The 24413-nt window shown below is 38.5% G+C and overlaps 1 protein-coding gene across 1 annotated transcript in view; it reads right to left on the reverse strand.

Moving 5' to 3' along the window:
• The window catches only part of LOC124606058 (26S proteasome non-ATPase regulatory subunit 2-like), a 206139-nt gene that overhangs the window by 36964 nt on the left and 144762 nt on the right, over positions 1-24413 (reverse strand). Inside the window, exons 12-13 of the mRNA XM_047138020.1 lie at positions 19883-20052; positions 846-1037 (exon numbers count right to left, since the gene is read on the reverse strand). Coding sequence (XP_046993976.1) covers positions 846-1037; positions 19883-20052 — 362 coding nt within the window. The remainder of the gene's footprint in view (positions 1-845; positions 1038-19882; positions 20053-24413) is intronic.

Below are 24413 nucleotides of genomic sequence, written 5' to 3' on the forward strand. Positions count from 1 at the left end.
TTTCCTCAAAAAAGAAAAACGTGTAAAATGTTAATTGTCTTGTTTAACAATGTTGACTGTAAGAATTAAAGAGCTTTATAACCTTAATTCTATTTTTAATAAGTTTTCTAACTTGGTCAGTTAAAATTATTATGTACAAAACAGCAAACTAAAGATCCGATTTCTAAACTCTGAAAAGGGATACAAAAAGCTGTAGCATGAAGTATAACAAAAAATATTTACTTGTAACTACTAACAGTAAGAATGAGACTCTATCCCCCTTACATAAAATTATTTCTAAAATAGAATATTTTGCTTATGTTTGATCTGACCGCGGGACAGTACAGCACAAGGCAGTGCTGTGCAGTCTCACTCGCTCCACAGCTATCCCTCTCGCTCCTACGCTGACATTAGCGACACACGGTTGTGTACCAAGTGCTGAACTACACTGCCTTGCGCCTGCGGGGTGCGGGCACGCCCGCAGTGCGCAATTCTTGGATGAGCCTGATCCAGGATATTAAGGACCACTTACAACAGTTGAGGGCCAGCTTACCTCAGGAGAGAATAGAACAGCCGTATTATGCTCTTCTCAGCTGAATCAGTGCATGCATTGAGGCCCGAAGGGAGGGAACATGCTATTGATAAGTGGGCTCATACTGCCAAGTTCTTTGTAAATTGAGACCTTACTTTTTAATCTCTGAAATAACATCACATACTCTCTAAACCCATGAACATTCATTTTGTTTCCTACTCCCCTCCAGGGGCTTCACCTTTTTTGTCAGGCACCACGATTTAATTAATGCTCATGATATTAATAATAGGGTAAAACCAATATAAAACCAATTTATAAAAATTTATAATGTTACCAAATGACCAAACATTCTGATAGTCATTTCATTTCCTATTTCTTCTCCTATAGCTATAACAGCAACACCAAGTGCTGCTACTGACTGGACAGAGGTCACGTCTTCACTAAAGGGAACCTCTGGTTCTGACCTCACACTTTTTGACTGGTGTATTTTAGTCTGCTTCTTATCAGTGGACACACTTTCCGGTTCCTGCAAACATAGTTATTAAGTTAACAGATAGTAACCAGAACTCTGCACTTACTTTCAATTATTGGTGACACCAACATTAACATATGTTAAGTCGTTTTCTGCAAATGGGCTCTCATTAAACTTTGACAAAACACAGTACATACAGTTCCACACAGTAAATGGAATGACACCATTAATAAATATAGACTTCAATCAGAAATCGGTAACTAAGGTAGAATATTCAAAATTTCTAGGTGTATGCATTGATGAGGGGTTGAACTGGAAAAAACACACTAAGGATCTGCTGAAATGTTTGAGTTCAGCTGCTTATGCTATTAGGGTCATTGCAAATTTTGGCGATATACATCTGAAAAAATTAGCTTACCATGCCTACTTTCTTTCTCTGTTTTCGTATGGCATCATATTCTGGGGTAACTCATCATTGAGTAAAAGAGTGTTCATTGCACAAAAGCATGTGATCAAAATAATTCTGGAGCTCATCCAAGATCATCCTGCAGACAGTTATTTAAGAGCTAGAGATCTTCACTGTAGCCTCACAATATATGTATTCACTTATGAAATTTGTTATTAACAATCCGAACGAATTCAAAAGTAATAGCAGTGTACATGGCTACAACACTAGGAGAAAGGATGATCTTCGCTACTCAAGGTTAAATCTAACTTTGGCTCAGAAGTGGGTAAATTATGCTGCCACAAAAGTCTTTAGCCACTTTTTTGACCTTAGCTGCACTACCACAGAAATTATGCTGTAAGACATAATGAGTGATGCAACGAAAACTACACTAGTAACACAAAGAGAGAGATTTCTAAGAGCAATACAAGTATAGCTGAGCTTACTGGCTAATTTTTCCACAAGATATTACCACCTCAGTTTATTATCAATCTGCATGCCTATGAACTTCATGCATGATGACTTAGCCAGTGTATACTCACTGATGTCCACTTCTGGTAACTGTAAGTAATTTTTATTTGTTTGGAATTATATAATCTGACTTTTTGTAAGATTAATGGTTAGGCTCTTAGCTGTGAACCAGTTTGTCAGCCTGTTCCATTACTGATTGATAATTCAGGCCATTTATCATTATACAAGCATCACAAACTTTACAGTTTTTGATGAGTTCTCCAACATCCTTGGTAAATCGTTTATGTAGTGCAACAAGGAAAGCAGACGCAGTACAAAACTTGCAGGATACCACAGGTAAGTTAATGTTTCCCCACTTATTCCTGTAATATCATTTATTAATGTGGCACTTGGTTTAAAATTGTTAACATATTATGCCATTCATGCAAGGAAAATGCCTTTAAAACTGTACCATTTTAGTCACCCTAGTGGAATTTTATGATTTACATAACTGAAGGCCTTGAAAAGATCACAGAAAATAACAATAGGGTAATTTTTATTGCTTAGTTCTAAGAGCATTATTTGTAAGACATGAAATCAGGTGGAGGAGAAACAACAGTCTTTATTATGTACTATAAATTTTGATGGTCTTGATCACAATAATTGCAACTAAATTATAAGCTGTTTGTTGATAGCAACTATTTTCACTTACACTGTAAATGGCACCTAAGAACAGCATTAACCACAAAATCATCAGTGTAATTTGCCAATATTAAGAGAATAGTCAAAGCATGACTGTTAGCATATAAACTAGTAGGAAGCTGTGCAGCAATCATTACCCTACTAGTTATTCATGTTTTGACCAGGCTTTTAATACTGAAAAGTTATGCTTAGTAAGGATGTTGTTGTAGTTAACGCTGTACTTCAGCACCATTTATACCTTGAGTATGATCTGAGGATGGTTGCTAGTAAACCAAAACTGGTTATCACAAGTTGTAATTACATTATATTGGGATGAAGACCATTACAATTTTTAATTCTATGAGAATATAGGAAGGTGGCTCAGTAATTAAAGATCACTTGCTTATCTCCACTTTTATAAGCGGGTGCTACTAACGCATATTTCAGTCTTTAGGGAAATACATACTTATCCACTGACTGGCTACAATGTTAATCAAAGGAAGATGGGGGAATGGGGGAGGGAGCTGTACTACCAAGTCACAACAAAATTTCAGTATTCTGATGATTTGGTAAAACTGATGTCTTGAGATGTAATAGGCAATGTCTGACAAAGTAAATCCTTTGGACCTGTTTCCTTTGGTCTTTCATTTGTCCCTGTGTTTTCAACTACCATCAAGGAAAATTTACTGACATTATTAGCTAATGATTTGAATTTGATCTCATCTGTCTTGCTGCCATTACCGTAATCAAGATGTTGGATATCATAATCTTACTGAGTTTATTCATTTTTATCCTTAATAATTCTCCAAATTGCTTTTGATTTTTTTTCTGGGAATATTTTATGCATGGTACATGGTTTTTGTATTTTTGATGAGATGGTAATGAAGTGGATAAAAAAACTTCCTGGCATATTAAAACTGTGTGCTGCATCAGGACTTGAACAGGAGACATTTGTCCAGGAAGTTTCATACCAGTGCACACTTTGTTGCAGAGTGAAAATTCATTCCAGAAACAATTTTCCAGACTGTGGCTAAACCTTGTCTCTGTAATAACCTTTCTTCCATGGGTCTAGTCCTGGAAGTTTTGCAGGAGAACTTCTATGAAGTCTAGAAGGTATGAGATGAGGCACTGGCAGAAGTAAAGTCATGCTTGGGTAACTCAGCTGGTAAAGCACTTGTCCATAAAAGGCAAAGGTCCTCAGCATGAGTCTCAGTCCAGGGCACAGTTTTAATCTGTCAGGAAGTTTCAGGCTGGAACACCTTTCAAAACACTGAGAAACTGTTAATGCTGAAAAATTTTCCATTTTGCATATGGAGAAGAGGATTTCTATGCAATATATACAAAATTAGTGTGAAAAGTGTTAGATGTGACTGAATCTGATGAAAATAAGTTGGAAAATTTTCTTACTGTATGATATATTTACAGCATAATAGATAAATGATCAAACACAGTAGACAAGTGAAAAATTGAACAGTTCAATAAAGATAACTGCCAGTACTAGTTGCAAGGAATTAACAGAATTCTCATAAGTAGACAGTGTCAGCATGCAATTGACACTGGCAGGGGAATTAAAGGCACCAGACAAATAAACTGCAAATGAAATGGTGCTAGAAGTCTACTAACAACAGCAGATGATAATTTAGATGATGATACACAATTCTGTGAAACTGTGAAATAAATAAATAATGTGACTTGTTGAAAGATTCCCATACAGATTTTAACTTGTGGGGAGGAATGCTTGCACTATAGGAATACACAAACATAAAAAAGAAAGTGGACAAATCAATGTTAGATTACCTTGGGAGGTGCAATGCACTGCTGAGCAAAGTATGCTGATCTGGTGTAGAATTATATGACAAACAAGCAGCTGCGCACACCTCTATGGGTCTTTCTTTCAAGTACAAGACTTTTCCAAGAAGAATGCAGTGTAATGAGATGGATTTCTCTCTTCAGAAATTAAAAAAATCCTCTCTTAGAAGAAGCTCAATGACTTACAAGCACAAAATGTGAAAGTCAATGAGAGCATTAAAAGTTTCAGCTGTCAGAAAATGCCAGTCATAACAAACAAAGTGGAGCAGAAATGTACTGGCTATGTCAACAGCCAGTATGATAACAGTCACAGCAATTACGCAAAAAGCATATCATAGTTGTCAATGACACTTTCACTGTCCAGAGCACAGACATATTATTAAATATTACCCACAAATTGTTGACCGCATTTCAAATAATGAGCAAGCAAACCATACAAAAGAGGCAGACAAAACGTCTTCAAATTCTTTAACACTCTCTGCTAGCATAAGTGCATTACTGAGAATGAAACATAATGATACATTTGTTGTTCTACAAATGTATTAAGTGCAACCATGTTGGACACTGTTACATATTCATAAGCACAAACATCACTTATGAGAAAATTAAAGAGATGATGTGTGGATTCTGGACAGTGGAGTAACAAACTACATGACTTACCAGCACGACAAATTTGTCACTTTCACCAAACATGAAGAATCATTGCAAGTAGCCAGTAGTGGACATTTGAAAAGCACTGGTTTTGGCATTGTGCACATATGAGGCCTGTCTATAAGGTATCCGACCATTGGCTAGAAAAAGTATTTCGAATACTTGACGGGATTGGGACCCTAATCCCCTTCAAAGTAGGCCACTTGTGCTTGCACACACTTAGTCCACCGACCCTTCCATTGCCGGAAACACCTTTGGAAGTCTTCTTTTGGAATTGTGTTTAGCTCCATCATCGTGTTCCGCAATATCTCTTCTCTATGCTTAAAACAGGATCCTTTCAGTGGTGTCTTCATTTTGAAAACAAACAGAAGATGCAAGGATCCATGTCTGGAGAGTAGGGAGGTTGGCGAATGGCTGTAATTCCATGTTTGGCCAAGAAATTTGTGATCAAGTGGGATGAATGTGTGAGGTGCTGTCATGATGCAGTTGCGAATTTTTCGCTGTCTACATGACTGGTCTTTTGCGCCAAACTGCATCACAGAGTCACCAGAGAACATCTAGATAATATTCCTTTGTCACAGTTTGTCCTTCCAGTGCATATCTGTGATGCACAATTCCACGGACATCAAAGGTGACAGTCAGCATCTCCTTGATTTTGCTTCGCACCTGCTGTACTTTCTTCGGCCTTGGAGACTCGGGATGCTTCCATTGCGATGACTGTCTTTTTGTTTCTGGGTTGTACCCAAACACTCATGACGCATCTCCAGTTATCACAGTGTTTAGAAACCCAGGATCAGTGTTGGTGGTATCCAGAAGGTCCTTTGCAACGTCATTCATTCTGGCGACAACAACTTGGGCACAAATTTCGCAGCCACTCAGTGCATGTTCAAATCATCACGAAAAATTGCATGTGCAGAATCTTTACTCCCTCCAACCTCTTGGGCAATTTCCCGCACAGTCAAACGACGATATGCCATAACCAAATTTTGCACCCTCTCAACAACAGCTGCACTCTGAACAGTTTGGGGCCTGCCAGAGTGCTGGTCACTCTCCACTGATGTGCAGCCATTTTTGAATCAGTTGAACCACTTCTTAATTTGTGTTACACCCATTGCATATTCTCCAAACACCTGCTGAATCTTATGAATTGTTTTGCTTTGAGAATCACCAAGGTTTTGTCAAAATTTGATGCAGTATCTTTGCTCAACACATTCAGTCATCTTGAGAGAATCGGTAATCCGACAAACACATTGTGTAGCACCTCACTCAGCAACCGACAGGCAGCAACTGATGTGCTGGAAGGCAGGGACAAAATTTACGCATGCGAATGAAGCTCTCTTCCTTTACTGTGTACAGTGGTGCTACGCTAGCATCTCTATTTTGTTTGGGAAAATCAAAGATAGGATACTTTTTAGACAGACTTCGTAAACCTATCAGAAGAATGTGTAGGTCAACCAAAATGCATAATACATTGCTCATTCCAGACATCATGTGCAATCTGATATCAGTCCCTCAGGTGACCGGTAAAGGACTGATAATATCTTTTGCAAAAACTGAAGCTAGAATCAGGAAACAAAACAGGGAAATAATCACGAATGCTTCAAAGAAAGGCAATTTGTACTACATTGGTGAAGAAACTCCAGTATCTCAATGCGAGGACTCGGCTCTGTCACAAATCTTACCATTAGTCGGGAAATGGATTCATGGCACTGAAGGCTAGGGTACATTCACATTGGTAAAGCTAAGAAAAGGTCAAATGCAGTGGAATAATTCTTGAAGTGTCAGTAGACCAAATTAAAGAGTAGCGCAGTATGTGCACGAAGGCAATATGACAGCCAAGCACTTCCCCAAACAGACTGAAAACAGGACAAATGAACCTCTACATTTCATACACACTGATGTAATTTATGTATATGGACTCCAGTCATGTTGGGGAGTGAAATACATTGTCACATTCATTTATGAGATCTTGAGATATGCTGTAATAGCTTTACTTAAAGTTAAAAGTGAAGTGTTTCAAGCATTCAACGAATACAACCTGTAAGCAGAAAATTTTCAATGGAGAAGATAAGAAATGCTATGTTTGGACAATGGAGGAGAATATATGAGTACAGAACTTGAAGAATATCAGCTAAAAGAAGGAATTTGGAGGCAACTGACTGTCCCTGACACACCTCAACAAAACAGTGTTGCAAAATGATTTAAGCCTTTCAGACTCTTCGGCTATAAATAAGTACATTAACTTTTAGTATGCCTTAGCTGCAACAGAGGCGTTTTTCCTAATGGAAAACTGAGGTGAACATGCATGAATGTTAAATCTTTTCATCATATGCAAGTGCTGCCAACTGTTGGGCATCACTATGAAAATATCAGCCAGTCAATGTACCAGTGTGCAACAGCTCATGACAGTGCACAGCAGCTTGTGACCACCAGACCACCGGCATAGACAGATGTGGTTTGTTCGCTATATTCCACTGTTTAATTGAATACTGCTACTCTTATTCTGCATGATAATTATTGAATGATCATTTCACTGTCTATTACAATAGAAAGTATTTTGTAATTAGTTATTTTAGTTGATAAAATTAAGCCAACTGTAGAAAGTACGTTTTGAAAACAGGTATATGATTTTGTATAAGCCTTGCACCTAAAATAATTAAAAAATCACCTAAGAGCATTACCACATCACTAAAAATTCTCCTTCCCCCAGAAAAATTCAGGTCTGATACGGTTAACCAAACACTTTAATGATATCAATATAATAGAAGGAAACATTCCACGTGGGAAAAATTATATATAAAATCAAAGATGAGGTGACTTACCGAACGAAAGCGCTGGCAGGTCGATAGACACACAAACAAACACAAACATACACACAAAATTCAAGCTTTCGCAACAAACTGTTGCCTCATCAGGAAAGAGGGAAGGAGAGGGGAAGACGAAAGGAAGTGGGTTTTAAGGGAGAGGGTAAGGAGTCATTCCAATCCCGGGAGCGGAAAGACTTACCTTAGGGGGAAAAAAGGACAGGTATACACTCGCACACACGCACATATCCATCCACACATACAGACACAAGCAGACATATTTAAAGACCAAATATGTCTGCTTGTGTCTGTATGTGTGGATGGATATGTGCGTGTGTGCGAGTGTATACCTGTCCTTTTTTCCCCCTAAGGTAAGTCTTTCCGCTCCCGGGATTGGAATGACTCCTTACCCTCTCCCTTAAAACCCACTTCCTTTCGTCTTCCCCTCTCCTTCCCTCTTTCCTGATGAGGCAACAGTTTGTTGCGAAAGCTTGAATTTTGTGTGTATGTTTGTGTTTGTTTGTGTGTCTATCGACCTGCCAGCGCTTTCGTTCGGTAAGTCACCTCATCTTTGATTTTATATATAATTTTAACCAAACACTTTCAAATATTGTGTGATATACAATTTTGGAGAGAGGAATTTCACAAAATTTTTGGGGTGAAGCAGTAGCAAGAGCAATTTAGTTGCAAAATAGATATCTAACAAGAGCAAATGATGGAGAAACTCTCTGCAAATGATGGCATGGACAAGAACCAAACTTAATCATCTATGGTTATTCGACTGTCATGCATCAGCAAAAACGAAAAACAGACATGGCAAATTTGAACCAAAAGGATAATGTCATTTAATGATTGTATATTCAGAAGTCATGAAAGCCTGCAGACTAAGGAATCCATAAACAGGAAATCTAACAATTGGCAGGGATGTTGTATCTGATAACAGTATCTTTCCTGCAGAATTGAATGAAGGTTTACAAAAGTGATTGATCTGAAGACTACAACTATCACAAATGATGAAGGAGCATTACAGAATATAGATATTGCGGAAAGAGGAGAAGCACTTGATGATGAACAAAGTGAAGACTGGAAACGTGTGGCTTCCAAACACATTGACGAAGGAAAGGAGAATGAGGGGCGGATGAGAGTGAGAAGGACAATTACCCTATAACAGATGATAATAACTGTGAACTACAAGAACTTATAATGAACAGAAACTACAGAAAAAGTTCTGGGTGACAAGTCAAACCACCATAATGTTGATGGACTACAAGACAAATGAAAATAAGAAGGCATGTGCAATTGAAAAAGAGAATACTCCAAGAGAAAAACGTCCATAAAGCATAAAGCAGGCCATGTCAGCTGACAATAAAAACAAATGGCAAGAAGTAATGTCACAAGAGCTGGAACACCTAATGCAAAACTGGACCTGGATATTTGTGTCACAAAAATGATACACACAAAATAGGTTTTGAAACAGAAGTACGCTGAAATTGGAAGAACTGCCCGTCATAGTACACACGTAGTAGCTTTATGTAATGAGCAGAGACCAGTAACTGGTTTTAACAAATGTTACAGTCCAGTCATGAAAATGAAAACTATATGACTACATATGGGAATAGCAGTTGAACAAGATTTGGAAATTCATTACTTAGATGTCATTGTGGCATATTTGATGGCTAACATAGAAGATGAGGTCTATGTGGAATTACCCATTGGTTTCAGAGATACCACTGAGCAACTTCAAAGAAAATTCAAGAGAATAGCAAATCAAGAGGAACTGAACAATGGCAAATGGATATGCACACTTGAAAAGTGCATCTCTGGGTTGCATCAATCTGACAGAAGATGGAATAAGACACTCGAAGAGTTCTTGTGCTAACAAGGGATTTTGTGATCAGTAGCTGACCCATGTGTTTATTATGCTCTGTGCTGTAAACTCATACTAACTTCATAAGTATATGATATAATGTTGCATGATGAGAAAAGTGAAATAAAGAAAATGGAAAATATCTTAAGCACTGAATCTGAAGTAAGAGACCTTGGAGTAAAATGACAGGTATAGTCAGTCTGAATTATGAGAGAAGATGGAACACTGATTTTACACCAAACAGCATATGCAAAAGAAATCTTAAGAGAATTCCAAATGGAAAACTGCGATCCTGTATAAACACCTCTCATCATGAATATAAAACTACAAAATGCAAAAGATAAAGACAAGCTCAGTGAACATGAAGTACAAAAATATAGAACTGCAAGTGGAAGCTTATACGTGACAACGGGTACCAGGACTGATGTGGCAAATCTACTGACTTTTCAGATAGTTCATCATCAATCTGAGTGAGGAGCATTGGCGAGCCATCAAACACACACTATGTTATTTGTGAGGGACAATAAATGTCTACATCTACATCTACATCTACATTTATACTCCGCAAGCCACCCAACGGTGTGTGGTGGAGGGCACTTTACGTGCCACTGTCATTACCTCCCTTTCCTGTTCCAGTCGCGTATGGTTCGCGGGAAGAACGACTGTCTGAAAGCCTCCGTGCGCGCTCTAATCTCTCTAATTTCACATTCGTGATCTCCTCGGGAGGTATAAGTAGGGGGAAGCAATATATTCGATACTTCATCCAGAAACGCACCCTCTCGAAACTTGGCGAGCAAGCTACACCGCGATGCAGAGCGCCTCTCTTGCAGAGTCTGCCACTTGAGTTTATTAAACATCTCCGTAACGCTATCACGGTTACCAAATAACCCTGTGACGAAACGCGCCGCTCTTCTTTGGATCTTCTCTATCTCCTCCGTCAACCCGATCTGGTACGGATCCCACACTGATGAGCAATACTCAAGTATAGGTCGAACGAGTGTTTTGTAAGCCACCTCCTTTGTTGATGGACTACATTTTCTAAGGACTCTCCCAATGAATCTCAACTTGGTACCCACCTTACCAACAATTAATTTTATATGATCGTTCCACTTCAAATCGTTCCGCACGCATACTCCCAGATATTTTACAGAAGTAACTGCTACCAGTGTTTGTTCCGCTATCATGTAATCATACAATAAAGGATCCTTCTTTCTATGTATTCGCAATACATTACATTTGTCTATGTTAAGGGTCAGTTGCCACTCCCTGCACCAAGTGCCTATCCGCTACAGATCTTTCTGCATTTCGCTACAATTTTCTAATGCTGCAACTTCTCTGTACACTACAGCATCATCCGCGAAAAGCCGAATGGGACTTCCGACACTATCTACTAGGTCATTTATATATATTGTGAAAAGCAATGGTCCCATAACACTCCCCTGTGGCATGCCAGAGGTTACTTTAACGTCTGTAGACGTCTCTCCATTGATAACAACATGCTGTGTTCTGTTTGCTAAAATCTCTTCAATCCAGCCACACAGCTGGTCTGATATTCCGTAGGCTCTTACTTTGTTTATCAGGTGACAGTGCGGAACTGTATCGAACGCCTTCCGGAAGTCAAGAAAAATAGCATCTACCTGGGAGCCTGTATCTAATATTTTCTGGGTCTCATGAGCAAATAAAGCGAGTTGGGTCTCACATGATCGCTGTTTCCGGAATCCATGTTGATTCCTACATAGTAGATTCTGGGTTTCCAAAAACGACATGATTCTCGAGCAAAAAACATGTTCTAAAATTCTACAACAGATTGACGTCAGAGATATAGGTCTATAGTTTTGCGCATCTGCTCGACGACCCTTCTTGAAGACTGGGACTACCTGTGCTCTTTTCCAATCATTTGGAACCTTCCATTCCTCTAGAGACTTGTGGTACACGGCTGTTAGAAGGGGGGCAAGTTCTTTCGCGTACTCTGTGTAGAATCGAATTGGTATCCCGTCAGGTCCAGTGGACTTTCCTCTGTTGAGTGATTCCAGTTGCTTTTCTATTTCTTGGACACTTATTTCGATGTCAGCCATTTTTTCGTTTGTGCGAGGATTTAGAGAAGGAACTGCAGTGCGGTCTTCCTCTGTGAAACAGCTTTGGAAAAAGGTGTTTAGTATTTCAGCTTTACGCGTGTCATCCTCTGTTTCAATGCCATCATCATCCCGGAGTGTCTGGATATGCTGTTTCGAGCCACTTACTGATTTAACGTAAGACCAGAACTTCCTAGGATTTTCTGTCAAGTCGGTACATAGAATTTTACTTTCGAATTCACTGAACGCTTCACGCATAGCCCTCCTTAGGCTAACTTTGACATCGTTTAGCTTCTGTTTGTCTGAGAGGTTTTGGCTGCGTTCAAACTTAGAGTAAAGCTCTCTTTGCTTTCGCAGTAGTTTCCTAACTTTGTTGTTGTACCATGGTGGGTTTTTCCCGTCCCTCACAGTTTTACTTGGCACGTACCTGTCTAAAACGCATTTTACGATTGCCTTGAACTTTTTCCATAAACACTCAACATTGTCAGTGTCGGAACAGAAATTTTCGTTTTGATCTGTTAGGTAGTCTGAAATCTGCCTTCTATTACTCTTGCTAAACAGATAAACCTTCCTCCCTCTTTTTATATTCCTACTAACTTCCATATTCAGGGATGCTGCAACGGCCTTATGATCACTGATTCCCTGTTTTGTACATACAGAGTCGAAAAGTTCGGGTCTGTTTGTTATCAGTAGGTCCAAGATGTTATTTCCACGAGTCGGTTCTCTGTTTAATTGCTCGAGGTAATTTTCGGATAGTGCACTCAGTATAATGTCACTCGATGCTCTGTCCCTACCACCCGTCCTGAACATCTGAGTGTCCCAGTCTATATCTGGTAAATTGAAATCTCCACCTAAGACTATAACATGCTGAGACAATTTATGTGAAATGTATTCCAAATTTTCTCTCAGTTGTTCTGCCACTAATGCTGCTGAGTTGGGAGGTCGGTAAAAGGAGCCAATTATTAACCTAGCTCGGTTGTTGAGTGTAACCTCCACCCATAATAATTCACAGGAACTATCCACTTCTATTTCACTACAGGATAAACTACTACTAACAGCGATGAACACTCCACCACCGGTTGCATGTAATCTGTCCTTTCTAAACACCATCTGTACCTTTGTAAAAATTTTGGCAGAATTTATCTCTGGCTTCAACCAGCTTTCTGTACCTATAACGATTTCGGCTTTGGTGCTTTCTATCAGCGCTTGAAGTTCCGGTACTTTACCAATGCAGCTTCGACAGTTTACAATTACAATACCGATTGCTGCTTGGTCCCCGCATGTCCTGACTTTGCCCTGCACCCGTTGAGGCTGTTGCCCTTTCTGTACTTGCCCAAGGCCATCTATCTAACCTAAAAAACCGCCCAGCCCACGCCACACAACCCCTGCTACCCATGTAGCCGCTTGTTGCGTGTAGTGGACTCCTGACCTATCCAGCGGAACCCGAAACCCCACCACCCTATGGCGCAAGTCGAGGAATCTGCAGCCCACACGGTCGCAGAACCGTCTCAGCCTCTGATTCAGACCCTCCACTCGGCTCTGTACCAAAGGCCCGCAGTCAGTCCTGTCGATGATGCTGCAGATGGTGAGCTCTGCTTTCATCCCGCTAGCGAGACTGGCAGTCTTCACCAAATCGTATAGCCGCCGGAAGCCAGAGAGGATTTCCTCGGATCCATAGCGACACACATCATTGGTACCGACATGAGCAACCACCTGCAGATGGGTGCACCCTGTACCCTTCATGGCATCCGGAAGGACCCTTTCCACATCTGGAATGACTCCCCCTGGTATGCACACGGAGTGCACATTGGTTTTCTTCCCCTCTCTTGCTGTCATATCCCTAAGGGGCCCCATTACGCGCCTGACGTTGGAGCTCCCAACTACCAGTAAGCCCACCCTCTGCGACCGCCCGGATCTTGCAGACTGAGGGGCAATCTCTGGAACAGGACAAGCAGCCATGTCAGGCCGAAGATCAGTATCAGCCTGAGACAGAGCCTGAAGCCGGTTCGTCAGACAAACTGGAGAGGCCTTCCGTTCAGCCCTCTGGAATGTCTTTCGCCCCCTGCCACACCTTGAGACAACCTCCCACTCTACCACAGGTGAAGGATCAGCCTCAATGCGGGCAGTATCCCGGGCAACCACAGTCGTAGTCCGATCGGGGGATGCGTGGGATGAGCTGGCCGTCCCCGACAAACCCCCATCCGGAACCCCACAGTGATGCCCATTGGCAACAGCCTCAAGCTGTGTGACCGAAGCCAACACTGCCTGAAGCTGGGAGCGAAGGGATGCTAACTCAGCCTGCATCCGAACACAGCAGTTGCAGTCCCTATCCATGCTAAAAACTGTTGTGCAAAGAATGTCTGAACTAATCTACAGAGAGCTCAAACAAATCGACACAAAATTTAAAAGGTTATTAAAATACAAGATTGCCTAGTAAATGCAGTAATGCTGCTACTTGCGCACTGCTGACACATTGCTCGGCGGCGGAAGGAGACTACGTGATTTTACACTATTCAGGTACTAAAACGTGATGCTACAACTCTCAAATACTATAATATGCCAGAAATTTATGAATTAGACAATGCAAGTACCAAAAACACGCAAAGAAATTAAGAATTAAACTATGTAACAAATGAGTGAGCTAGGAGTATACGACTTGCTGCTGCAGCTGCTTATCCAACGATGGCAGGGAGCCTTTTTTACCACAAGATTGGTAAGAAAACCTAGATGTATACTGGTGCAGACTGGGAGCTGAGCCACATCACCATAAATCCTTTGGTGGATATTTAACAGTTTTGGGAGTGCTGCTACCAGCTGGAACAGCAGAAAACAACGAACTGATGAAATAAGTATTGTTGAAGCAGAGTTTGTTGCACTGAGTGAAACAGTATGAGAAGCAATGTGGATGAACAGTTTTCTCAGTAAGACTGGTCAAGATTTTTCCTGTCCTGTCCTATGAAGATTTTCATCAAGAATCATAGCACAAAGAAACTGAAAATCATGAGGCTTTGGAAATAACCAAGCACATGGATCTAAAAATTTCGTCATGGAAGAGAAAATGGAAGCCAACAACATACTGCAAGTGAGAAGAATGTGGCTGATTGTTAACAAAAGCAACTGACGACCTGAAGTTGAAAACTTATCATCAGAAGTTAATGGGGGTCAAGAAAGAAGGGAGTTGTCAGTGAGGTGGACTAGCTGTCGTGTGAACTTTGACGTATATTTTGCTGTTTTCTTGTTATTATGCCTGCATATATGTTAAAATAAATGCGCTCTTTCACCTACAATGTATTGCATCTTTGTCTGTGCTCCCTGCTGTTTTTATAAAGAGGTTTCACATGTGTGTGTGTTCTGTGAAGAAGGACATTGTCCAATGACTTAGAAAAGTTTTCAATCTCATTTACGTGACTAGTTATCACTCAGCACCTAAACTATATGCTGAGTTGTTACCACTATTTAAAAAAATATGTAATTAATGTCATTAAACATTCTGAGTGGTCACTGTGAATGCAAAGCATTGCTTTTCACTTGCATGCCATTGATTAAATGGAATTGTAATGCACTCCGAAGCGAAATTTTTCCATTCCTTGAGAAGATAAATTTTGAGCTCAGCAACAGAAATAAGATCTGTAATATATGAATCTCAAGCATGCTCAACTGGATTAAGGTCTGGAGCATAATGACTGTGGCTATTGAATAATACTCACACATCTGTAACATGTTGCCCCTCAAATGAATGCTATTGCATTTGCTCGACTTACTGCCATTGAAGGGCAGTCTGCCACCTACTATAGCAGCCTATGTTTGAGGACTAATATCATTTATGGCTGTGATTACTGAAGGATGATATCACTTGAACTTTTACGAATACGTATTACACTTTGAGAATGAGTTCAAAGCTTCAAAATTAAATTTTGGGACACCTAGTGGAATTTGTTACCCCACACTGTGATAGATATCTTCTACACAATCAATAGCTTGCCATGTAACACATTCCAACAAGCCATGTTGTACATCACTCACTCCCACTGAAGTGGATACTTACACGACAGACACATGATTTACTGACGCTGTATTCAAGTGCTTAGATTAGATTAGATTCAGTTTTCATTCCATAGACCAAAAAAATCAATGATTCTCATGGCTGTGGAACAAGTCAGAAAGAATAACACAAAAAAGCATCAAAAAATTTGAATGTAATACTCACAACTTTGATCATTTGTCAGGAGATTATCAAAAGAAGTGAATACATTATGGTAAACTAGAACTGCTAATATTTACAGAATTAATACACTGTCAGAATGAAACATAGTTATACACTTTTAATAAACTGATCATACACAAAATATCTAATCTTGACTGTTGTGATCAAGGGCTGCCAAAACTGAAATCTAACAGACATTTTGACTTGAGTCATCTAACAGACCCTGTAAAGATATTCATCAATAGAGTAGAAGGAGTTGTCTCTCAAAACGACTTTAAAACTCTGTTTAAACTGTGCTTTATCTGAAATCAAGGTTTTAATGGCTGCTGTTAATTTATTGAAAATGTTTGTTTCTGAATATTGGTGCCTTTTGGACCAAGATAAAAGATACCATGAAACTATCTACCAATTTCACTTTTGCCAGATTTTTCAAAAATATCTCCCTAAGCATCTGACTGCAAATAGTGTATTGTCCAAGTCACAGTCTGGGTTTGTTAAGGGTTCTGATATAGAGAAAGCTATTTATATATACGGTAAGAATGTAGTTCATTCATTAGATAAAAATTAGAGGCTACTGGCATTTTCTGTGATCTGTCAGAAGCCTTTGACTGTGTGAATCACAGCATTCTCTTAAGTAAATCAGAATATTATGGTGTCACCAGCAGTGTTGTGAAATAGTTTGAGTCTTACCTAACAGGAAACAAAGATCATCATTGCGAAATACCTATCCAGTAAGCAGTCAGTCTTCATCTGATTGGGAATTAATTACATGTGGTGTTCCTCAAGGTTCCATCTTGGGCCCATTGTCTTTTTGTGTGTACAGTAAAGACCCCACGCATGTTACATTGCCAGATGCTAACTTTGTTTTGTTTGTAGATGATACAAACATTACAATAAGTAGCAAGTCAAGTACAGATTTAGAAATGGCTGCTAATGAAATTTTCCCTGTCATTAAACTTTGAAAAGACCCACTATATGCAGTTCAGAACATGTAAGAGATTTCCTTCCAGCATGTTTATGACATATGAAGACACACAGATTGAAGAGGTTGACAGTGTTAAATTTCTGGGATTACAGCTTGATAATAGATTCAGTCAGGAAGTGCATACTGCAGAATCACTGAAGTGCCTAAACAAGTCTGTATTTGGAGCGAGAATGATGTAAGATGTAGAAGATATGAATATAAAAAATTCATATTTTGCTCACTTTCATTCTCTTATGACATATGGATCATATTCTGAAATAACTCATCAAACCAAGAAAAAGTTTTTAGCATGCAAAAGCATATGATAAAGTTCATTTGTGGTGTAAATTCAAGAACATCATGTAGAAACCTGTTCAAGAAATTTTGTATTCTAACCACTGCACCTCATTATATTTATTCCTTAATGAAATTTGTTGCAAGTAATACATCTTTATTTCCAACCAATAGCTAAATACATAGCACCTATACTAGGAATAAGGCAAGTAGTTTCTTGTAAAAAGGCTTAACTTCAGCATATTTTAGCCTGTCTGGAAATGCTCTGCGGATAAGAGATTGATTACATAAATAACTTAAGAAAGAACTCAAGTCACATGAGCAATCTTTGATTAACTTCATTGATATGTTATCATAACCACTAGAATACTCATATTTTAAGGATTTTGTGGTCGACATTACTTCTTTAGGAGACAAGAATGCCATTTCCATTTTACTGAAGTTGTTTGTAACATTGATACTCCATTGCACTGTTTACCGAACCTGATAGCCATAATCTGTCGGTAACAGAAACAAAGTACTTGTTTAAGAGGTTCGCAACATTACATGCACTTATTACCAATGTCTCATTTATTTTTAGCTATCTGTTCTTCTTCCTTTTTGGGCCTACCTCTTTCTGTCTTCACTATATCCCATATAGTTTTCATTTTGTTGCTTGACGTAATTATCTTTTTCTCATAATAAAGCTGCGGAGATTTCTGAATTACTTGCTTCAGTAGTTTTGCAGTATTCATTGTAATGCTTTATAATGCTAACATCTGAATTGTTCACAGGTAGTACATACAGTTTTCTTTTTGTCCCATATGACGTCTTTATTCCTTGTGTAATCCATGGTTAGTTTCTGACTTCTGTTTGATTTGAGTTACCTTTAGGGGTAAACAGTTTTCAAAAGGTGAAATAACTTTATTAATGATGTTACACTATCAGACATGCTTATATTTGAAATATATAGCTGAGTGCAAGGTGGCCAGAATAGTCTCTTATTTCATCATGTAGTATTACTGAAGAGTTGTAGACCAAGTAATACCACAGACCTCATTCTCCACAAGATGTATCAGGGCATCTTGACTGGTGTGTAATTGGTGTTACTAGTGTAGTTTCTTTATCAACAGAATGACAACTACAGGATATTGACAGATAGACAAAAATTCACATGTGGAGGACAGAAAGATATTCACAATTCAGTAGTATTTAGAAGCCTGACATTTCAAGATGATTAGTTAATGGAGATTTATTTCAAAGTATCATGAGTTCAACACAGACTGCAGGTATAAAGTTACAGAGTTGGATTTTATAAGTTATACCATCAAATAGTTGATGGAAACTGACCTCTTCACATTCTTCTGACTTTTTCACAATTCAGTGCACCATTTATGGCACCTCTGATAATCAAGAACAAAACGAACACTGTTTATTGCATCAGTTCATGTATCATTCTGGTTTTTCCACCCTCAATATTTTCTATTTCCATTATCATGATTTAGTCAATTTCTATAAGTATTTCTCAAGAAGTTTTGTGATTTTTGTATTTTTGGCTATTTTTATAATGCCTTCTCAACTGTTAGTATTCCACTCATTTATTTTCTTTTCTTTGTCTGTATCCTATGACAAACGGTGGTTGCTAATTAGTTAAATTGGGTAAATAGGTCAAACTTGTAGGTACTGAGTTAAGTCTACCACTGAACATACATACATATTTCATTATGATGTAAAATTAACAAGTTAATCAAAGTTTTATAGGAGCCAATTGCCATCTATCTGTACCCAAGACTTGAGGTTTCCATTCTTCTCAAAAATGATTTTCGTGTGGTGGACTTTGAAAGATAGACTGCATTGTGTCTAGCACAGTATTACAAAAGAAAGAAATAGTAACTTTTAAGAAAGACAGATTGTCAATTAGGGCTGATTACAGCCACTCTTGGATAAGCTATAGCAAATTAATAACATATTATCATAATACTAAAAAGTAGTAAAACTAATTAATATAAGAAAAGAAAATGACACAATGGATTAATTTACTGGGCATATTCTTACTGCCCTATAGCACTGCATGTATCTAAAGCAAGTTTAAAACCTATTAATTAGTGAAGTAATTTCATAGTGGCAGTATCCAGAAAAAAGAACAACGTGTTTAATAAAAAAGCAGCTCCAAATCACCACCACTACCCCCCCCCCCCCCCCCCCCCCCATCAACAACAACAACAACAACATCATCAACAAGTTTATATTAACCTCATGTGGATTTTATATAATTTGTTTAATAATGAGAATTCAATTTTAATTTTTAGTTTTGAACAGCCTTCATCAGCAGCCCATGCACACATGACAACCAGCTCTGGAGGCTTGGTCTGAGCTGCCGGACTTGGTGGTCAAGTGTGCATGAGGTGTGCTTGCTTCTGTCTATGAATGGTGTGTATTCTCTTTTGCTGATGAAGCCTGTAACTGAAAGCTTTAGGTAAGTATCTTTTAATTGTGCCTGTCTGCAGTGTAATGTGTCTTCTTTGTGGTAAGTAGCAATCTGTCTTTTCGTACATTGTTGATGTTCCTACCTGGAGTTTCCAGTGTTTGATTATGTTAATTTACAGATAAAATAAGATATGCTATCATTTTTTACATGTACCATCATTATCCTTGAAAGTAACATAATGTGACAATCACCTCTTGTGGTTCATGATGCTCAGAACATATGTGAAGCATCTGCTGAATTACTAGCACGTTGGCTGTTCCTGCATATGCACATATCTGAAGCATTGTCTGCGCAACTTGTTTTAATGGATCAGACACATCATCCAAAACTGCTACACATGTTTGAACTGCTTCCTTCTGTGCTAAAACAAAACAATAAAATAATAATTTACATAAATAATGTAACCATTGCTAAGTCTGTTGATAAATTTGTTCTCTTTATTAGTCTTTGTCTTCTATTTTGAAAGAGTCCCCACAAACACGTGATACAGAATTCGTTAAAGAGTTTAACATGATGTAACTGATCTTAACAACTTCTAGCCAAAACTGGAGACAAATTAGAAATAAAGGTCAATGACACTAACCACTGTCTCTATTAGAATGATTGCAGCAACAAAAATAAAATTTCAGATAGGACATGTCACAATGACTTTACATATGCCTATTCCTTACATACGTCCAGTCTTTTGTTATGAAAAGTCTAATTTTGCTTTTATGAATAGTATGTACAAAGAGAAGGCAACAGGCCCAGGGATTAGTTTAACATGATGTAACTGATCTTAACAACTTCTAGCCAAAACTGAAGACAAATTAGAAATAAAGGTCAATGACACTAACCACTGTCTCTATTAGAATGATTGCAGCAACAAAAATAAAATTTCAGATAGGACATGTCACAATGACTTTACATATGCCTATTCCTTACATACGTCTAGTCTTTTGTTATGAAAAGTCTAATTTTGCTTTTATGAATAGTATGTACAAAGAGAAGGCAACAGGCCCAGGGATTAGACAGAGCAACAAAACAGAAGGCTGATGTCAGGAAATGCAAATTGAGAATGAATGAATGTAACACAAAACATTCTAATTGCAACAGAGTTAACACTGCAGCCTAATATGAGGTAACATTAAAAATGACAGGAGGTATGACTATGAGCTGCGACAATAAAATAATGAGAGTGATGTAAAAAAAAAAAAAAAAAAAAAAAAATGTTGCTTACCGTTTTAGTCAAGTTTAGCGTTGTCTCCTTCAAAGTAGTTTGCTTCTGAGTGCACACACTTTTCCCTGCACTTCTGCCATTGATGGTAACATTTCTGGAACTCATCTTTTGTAATATCCTCCAAGACCCTCGTCACAGCTTTCTGGACATCTTGTGTTGTTTGTAAATGGTGTCCCTTGATTGCCATTTTGACTCTTGGAAACAGAAAAAAGTCGCATGGAGCAATATGTGGTGAATAAGGTGGCTGTGGTAGTACTGAAATTTGTTTTGAGGTTAAAAATTGCTGTACTGGGATGGCGCATTATCGTGATGCAGAATCCAATTATCAGCAATGTTGGCACGGACAAGAAGAACTCTTTTACGAAGTCTTTCTAAAATTTCTTTGTAGTAATATTGGTTAATTGTTTGTCCAGGAGGCACCCACTCTTTATGAACAATTCCCTTGGAATCTAAGAAGCACACAAGCATGTATTTCACTTTTGACTTTGACACGTGAGCTTTTTTTGGTCTGGGTGATCCCTTTGAGCACCATTGCAAACTTTGGCGTTTTGTGTCTGGATCATACTGAAAAACCCAACTTTCATCACCAGTGATAACACGGCTCAACAGTTCTGGATTGATTTCCATTTGCTCTAATAGATCGGCAGCCATATTATTCCGTGTTTCTCACTGTTGTGGTGTGAGATTTTTGCGGACCATTTTTGCACAAATCTTTCTCATACCAAGATCTTCAGTTATTATTAGACAAACCATTTCTCGACTGATGTTCAATTCTTCTGCAATTATTTTCATGGCTAATCTTCAATCAGATTGTATGAGTTCATGGACCCTGACTATGTTGACATCCATCCGTGAGGTTGATGGTCGTCCACTGCAGTCTTCCTCTTCAACATTCGTTCTGCCTCACTAAACATTTTATGCCAACGAAAAACTTAAGCTCTTAACATAACCTCCTCTCCAAAAGCCTTCTGAAGCTCACCGTAAGTAGTCATTGCGTTTTCACCCAATTTAACGCAAAAAGAAACTGCATACCGCTTTGCAATATTATGCAGTTCCATTTCTGTGACGACAGACACAAACACATGTTAACTTATTACAGCACATCTCATGACTGAGCAGTTGCATCGATGTGCAGCTTGGACTAGAAGCAGCTTATAGACCAAGGCCAAAGATATTGTGCCTACGCAAGCCTGCAGGGTTGCCAGATCTTGCAAATAAAATCAGTCTCATTACTTTATTGTCGCACCTCGCATTTCCAGTGGTCTATTAGAAACTAACATGCAGTTCATCATCTGTTGGTCCAATGTACAACAACAATCCTAATCCTGCTGTATTCCTACACCTGAAGAGCATATGCATTCCATTTTTCTATTCGACAGTGCATTTACTGCTTCACAATTGGTGAGATATACATAAATATGTACAAGCAAGTATACAAAGCTGAAAATAAATTGAGTGGTCAAAAATCACAGTCAGGTTTGTTGTATTGGAAGATGTGCCATGCATGACAACAACTGCTGGGATAACCTCTTCACTTATTTGTTGTCTCTGTTATTGAAATGAAGGGTAATTCTCATATAACATTCCCTGGTCATTCTACTTAGATCGAAGGCAGTTACATTTATACCTTTTCCAAATATTTTTATATGATCAGCATTAAATTTTGTAATTACACAGATAGTACAATACTAGATGGGGAGATTGCACCATTTGGGAAAATATCAATTATTACAATTGTGTTGATTGGTATTATAATGCCATCACAAGTTTTGTGGTCACATTCTTTACCTGCAGCAAATGCCATTTGTGAACCCAGTAACTGTGAGACAGTCATCGGTGCCCATACCAGTCAAATGATGTTCACTACTTTCAATCAAAACACCAGAATGAACCACAAAGAAATTTGTTAACATCACATATAAATTTAAGTATTAGGAAGTCTTTTTCAGAAGGTATTTGTTTGGAGTGTAGCCTTGCAAAGAAGTGAAATGTCAGTAATAAACAGTTGACACAAGGAGAGAATGGAAGCTTTTGAAAAAGTGGTGCTAAGAAGAATGCTAAGCATTAGATGGGCAGGTCAGCTAATTAATGAAGACGTTTTAATCAAATCAAGATGAAAAAGAGCAAACAAAATAATAGTGTAACTTGTGAGCCAGCTTACAACTAGAACTTACATATGAAGTTAATATAAATCAGTGAACAACAATTTGGCAGTAACCTAAGAAAGTCCAGGTGGAATAACAGTGTCTTTATCATTGAACTGTTGATTATATGTTCCTAGATGCCTCTTGAAAAGAGAAGAAAAGTGGCTAGCTGTGCTGTTAATTTCATGTGATATAGTGGGCTAGCACTTTCTTCCATCAGTGCTACTTATGACCCTGCCAGCAACAGTCATAATAGTCATCTAAAGTTCTTCTGTGGCTCATTCGTCTCATTGCAGTAAAGGCAATTTGTGAACCCAGTAACAACAAGACAGTCTTCGAAGCCCATACCATCTACTGATGTACATTATTTTCAATCAAAAGATCAGATAGACCACCACCACATATAAATTTAAGTATCAGGAAGTCTTTTTCAGAAGATATTTGTTTGGAGTGAGCCTTGTACAGAGGTGAAATGTGAATAATAAGCAGCTGACACAAGGAGCAAAGTGGTGCACTTCACTGATTCGTTCCCCAACCTACTCTTATCATCACTGGATTCCATACACATGGCACTGGCTGATGAGACTTCAAACATCTCTATCTCTATGTTGCCACTTGGTAAGATTGTAGAAAGCAAGAAACAAGATGAAGCTGTAGGAGCCAGAGTTTATTCAGCATATGGTTTCCATGTGTATCACATTTAGCAGGTTTAAAGTGGGATTTATCGGAACTGGTTGACAGAGAAGTATAACTCGACTGTACAGCTGTTAATCTCTACCAAGCCTTTGATTGGGCAGATAACATGGGACTTTTAACAAAATTATGGGTGCTGGGACTTGATGCAAGATAAGTAAACTGGGTGTCACCATATCTACAACACAGAGTAAGGGAGGTGGGTCTTGCATCACAAGTAATGATGGCAGAGAGTGATTCACTATAAGGCTGTAAATTAGAGCTATTAATTTTACTGATTTATATAAATGACTGTGGTAATGGAGTACAATAAGAAATAAGACTTTGATAATGCCAATAGTAGTTCCAAAGGAAACAAAAATTGAAAACATTGCAAGTAACAGCAAAAAGACTTAGAACTCATCATCAGAAGCTGTACTGGGACAAATAACTGGAAATGCAAAGAAGAGTCAACTAATAACTTTCATATACAACAGGACTAGCATTAAATGTTAGCATAAAATATGGCCAGACAACATCACAGTAGAGGGACAATGCCATAACCTAGATGTGACACTGGATGCTGAGAAACTACACTAGAGCTACATGTAGGTGATGTAGTAAATATCTTAAGTTCCTGCACTTGTTAATGAGGGTACAAACAAGTGTATGTAAGAGGGCACAAGT

The sequence above is a fragment of the Schistocerca americana genome, chromosome 3 (assembly GCF_021461395.2).
Source record: "Schistocerca americana isolate TAMUIC-IGC-003095 chromosome 3, iqSchAmer2.1, whole genome shotgun sequence".
NCBI classification, from domain to species: domain Eukaryota; kingdom Metazoa; phylum Arthropoda; class Insecta; order Orthoptera; family Acrididae; genus Schistocerca; species Schistocerca americana.